Source organism: Eumetopias jubatus, unplaced genomic scaffold (assembly GCF_037043125.1).
Source record: "Eumetopias jubatus isolate StellerSeaLion01/CBP00866 unplaced genomic scaffold, mEumJub1_p1.0 scaffold_12, whole genome shotgun sequence".
Taxonomy (NCBI): domain Eukaryota; kingdom Metazoa; phylum Chordata; class Mammalia; order Carnivora; family Otariidae; genus Eumetopias; species Eumetopias jubatus.
The window spans coordinates 53,745,245-53,748,488 of record NW_028274818.1 but is presented as its reverse complement, the minus strand read 5'-3'; the positions used below and the strand labels follow the sequence as shown (position 1 = coordinate 53,748,488).

At 39.6% G+C, this 3,244-nt stretch overlaps 1 protein-coding gene across 1 annotated transcript; it reads left to right on the top strand.

Moving 5' to 3' along the window:
- The first annotated feature begins 1,056 nt into the window (after positions 1-1,056).
- LOC114224000 (ubiquitin-ribosomal protein eS31 fusion protein) lies at positions 1,057-1,591 on the top strand. The gene has a single exon (XM_028123038.2). The coding sequence runs from the start codon at positions 1,090-1,092 to the stop codon at positions 1,558-1,560; it is 471 nt and encodes a 156-aa protein (XP_027978839.1). The 5' UTR covers positions 1,057-1,089; the 3' UTR covers positions 1,561-1,591.
- Positions 1,592-3,244: the final 1,653 nt, after the last annotated feature.

Genomic DNA, 3,244 nt, shown 5'->3' with positions numbered 1-3,244 from the left:
TTGATCATTATATTCAAAAAGAAGGAAGAAAAGAAGGCTCGTCTCTTTGCTGGATGAAAGCATTCTAATCTTACATTGTTCTCCTCATTGGGTGTTATTTCCTTCCTGCCACTAGAGGGAAATGGCAGCACTTTTAACAATTTTCTATAACCAGAGGAAATCTTCCTAAAGAAAAAGCCCTGCCCCCATCCAGCTAGAGACTATTTCTCCTGAAGAGCATTTAGCATGAATCATATTTTCACATTTCATCCAGCTAGGCTCTTGAATAAGTAATGCAGCATCTAAAAATAATGTGTGAAATAGCATAAAATAACACAGCTCTGTTTTAATAGTCATCATTATTTTCTCGCTTTAGTCCTTAGAAACCAAATCCTATTATAGGTGCTTCTCCTACTCAAATACACACATGTGTATGCACACACACACACACACACACACACACACACTCACACCATATCACAGCCTAGTAAGAAGGTATTTTTTTCCCATTGTGCTTTAGTCTCTTTTCAAATACAAGGCTGGGAACTCTGCAGAAAAGAATGAATATACTCTTTCCCATATTTACTTAAAATGAACAGATTTTAAAATATACCAACCTAAGTTTTGAGACTGTATTATCATTCTCTAGAGAGAAACAGAATCAATAGAAGATGTGTGCTTGTGTGTGCATGTGTATGTGTATATAAAATAAGAAACTGCTTCACATGATTATAGAGGCTGAGGAGTCCCAAGGAACTACAGTTGACAAGCTGGAGACCCAGGAGAGCCAATGGTAAAAGTTTCAGTCCAAAAGCTGGCAGGCTCAAAACTTGAGAAGAGTGATATTTCAGTTGGAGTCCAAAAGGGGGTAAAGGCCCCTGTCCCAGCTGAAAGCAGTCAGGCAGGAGGAGTTCCCTCCTACTCATGGGAGGGTCAGCCTATCCCTTGTATTCAGGTCTCCAATTGGATGAGGGATACCAACAGAGATGGCAATCTCCTGGCCAACAGACACATGAAAGATGCCCAACATCACTTATCATCAGGGAAAATGCAAATCAAAACTACAATGAGCTTTTCCGATCCGCCATCTGTGGTGGAACCGCCGCCAAGATGCAGATTTTCGTGAAAACCCTTACGGGGAAGACCATCACTCTCGAGGTTGAACCCTCGGATACAATAGAAAATGTAAAGGCCAAGATTCAGGATAAGGAAGGAATTCCTCCTGATCAGCAGAGACTGATCTTTGCTGGCAAGCAACTGGAAGATGGACGCACTTTGTCTGACTACAACATTCAAAAGGAGTCCACTCTTCATCTTGTGTTGAGACTTCGTGGTGGTGCTAAGAAAAGGAAGAAGAAGTCTTACACCACTCCCAAGAAGAATAAGCATAAGAGAAAGAAGGTTAAACTGGCCGTCCTGAAATACTATAAGGTGGATGAGAATGGCAAAATCAGTCGCCTTCGTCGGGAGTGCCCTTCAGATGAGTGTGGTGCTGGAGTTTTCATGGCTAGCCACTTCGACAGACATTATTGTGGCAAATGTTGTCTGACTTACTGCTTCAACAAACCAGAAGACAAGTAATTGTATATGGGTTAATAATAAAAGACATGAACTAACAACAACAACAAAAAAAACTACAATGAGATATCACCTCATACCTGTCAGAGCAGCTAAAATAAAAAGCAGAAGAAACAAGTGTTGGCAAGGATGTGGAGAAAAAGGAATCCTTGGGCACTGTTGGTGGGATGTAAACAGGTGCAGTCACTGTGGAAAACATTATGGAGTTCCTCAAAAAGTTAAAAATAGAACTACCTTACGATCCAGTAATCAAACCACTGCATATTTACCCCCAAAATACAAAAACACTAATTCAAAGGGATGTATGCACTCCTGTGCTTATAGCAGCATTATTTACAATAGCCAAATTATGGAATCAGCCCAAGGGTCATTGATAGATGAATAAAGATGTTTTATATAAATATATATGTGTATTATTCAGCCATAAAAAAGAATGAAACCTTGCCATTTGCAATGACATGGATGGAAGTAGAGAGTATAATGCTAAGTAAAATAAGTCAGTCAGAGAAAGACAAATGTCATTATGATTTCATTCATACATGGAATTTAAGAAACAAAGCAAGTGATCAAAGAAAAAGAGAGAGACAAAGAAAGAGAGAAACCAAGAAATAGACTCTTAGAAATAGAAAACAAACTGATGGTTATCAGAGGGGAGGTGGGTGGGGCGATGGGTGAAATAGGTGGTGAGGATTAAGGAGTGAACTTGTGAGGAGCACTGGGTGTTCTATGGAAGTTTTGAATCACTATATTGTACACCTGAAACTAATATAACACTGTATGTTAACTATACTGGAATTAAAATTAAAACAATAAGAGAAAGAGAGCATGAGTAGGGGGAGGGGCAGAGGGAATGGGCACCCAGTGCCCATCACAACAAATGCCCTCCTTCAAGCGGACTCCTTGCCAAGCTCAGAACTAGACACAGAGCTTAATCCCATGACCCTGGGATCATGACCTGAGCCAAAACCGAGTTGGACACTCAACCTACTGAACCACCCAGGTGCCCCTGGGCCTCAGTTTTCTAATGCATAGACCAGACTCAGTGCCTATCACTAATTGGATTTCTGTTAGGTGCAAATTATATAATTTATGTAAAATTCTAAAACAGTTCCTTTCTCTACTCTTCCATATGTTCCACAATATACACTCCTTCAGCCAAGCTACATTAGACAGTCTCCAAGTAGATTGTACAGAATTCCCATGGTACCCAGACAAAACTCAGGTTTCTGAGAGTCCATTAAAGTTCTAAGGATTCTCCATCTAGGTTTAGTTGCTTCCCAGGAAAAGACGAACTAAGTAAATAGCAAGCACCAGAAAACTAAAAACTGGTTTAGAATCCTATTTGTCTGTTAACAGTGTTTTGTCCTTTCCTACCTATCTTTCCTACTATTGGTTGGTCTCTCACAACTATTAGCTCCTTCATTTTACAATTTGGAGCTTTTTTTCAGGATCTAGTTTTCCAGATGGAAATTCCCGACTTTGAAGGTGCCATCATTTCCTATTATTATTGCTGCTTTTATTTTGCAGTGCCCTGAATCTTCATATGCAAAATTAATTTAAGCTTTATCCAAAAATTAAATCTTTGAAAACTTGGTGGTAACCTGCCCGCCTTTTTAATATCTGAAAATGCCTTAGTGTATTGCAACACTATTGGAATCCACAGCTTTGGAATCTCAACCAAAGATGG

Coding starts and splice junctions, on each gene's coding strand:
- LOC114224000 (XM_028123038.2), top strand. CDS start 1,090: ATGCAGATTTTCGTGAAAACCCTTACGGGGAAGACCATCACTCTCGAG.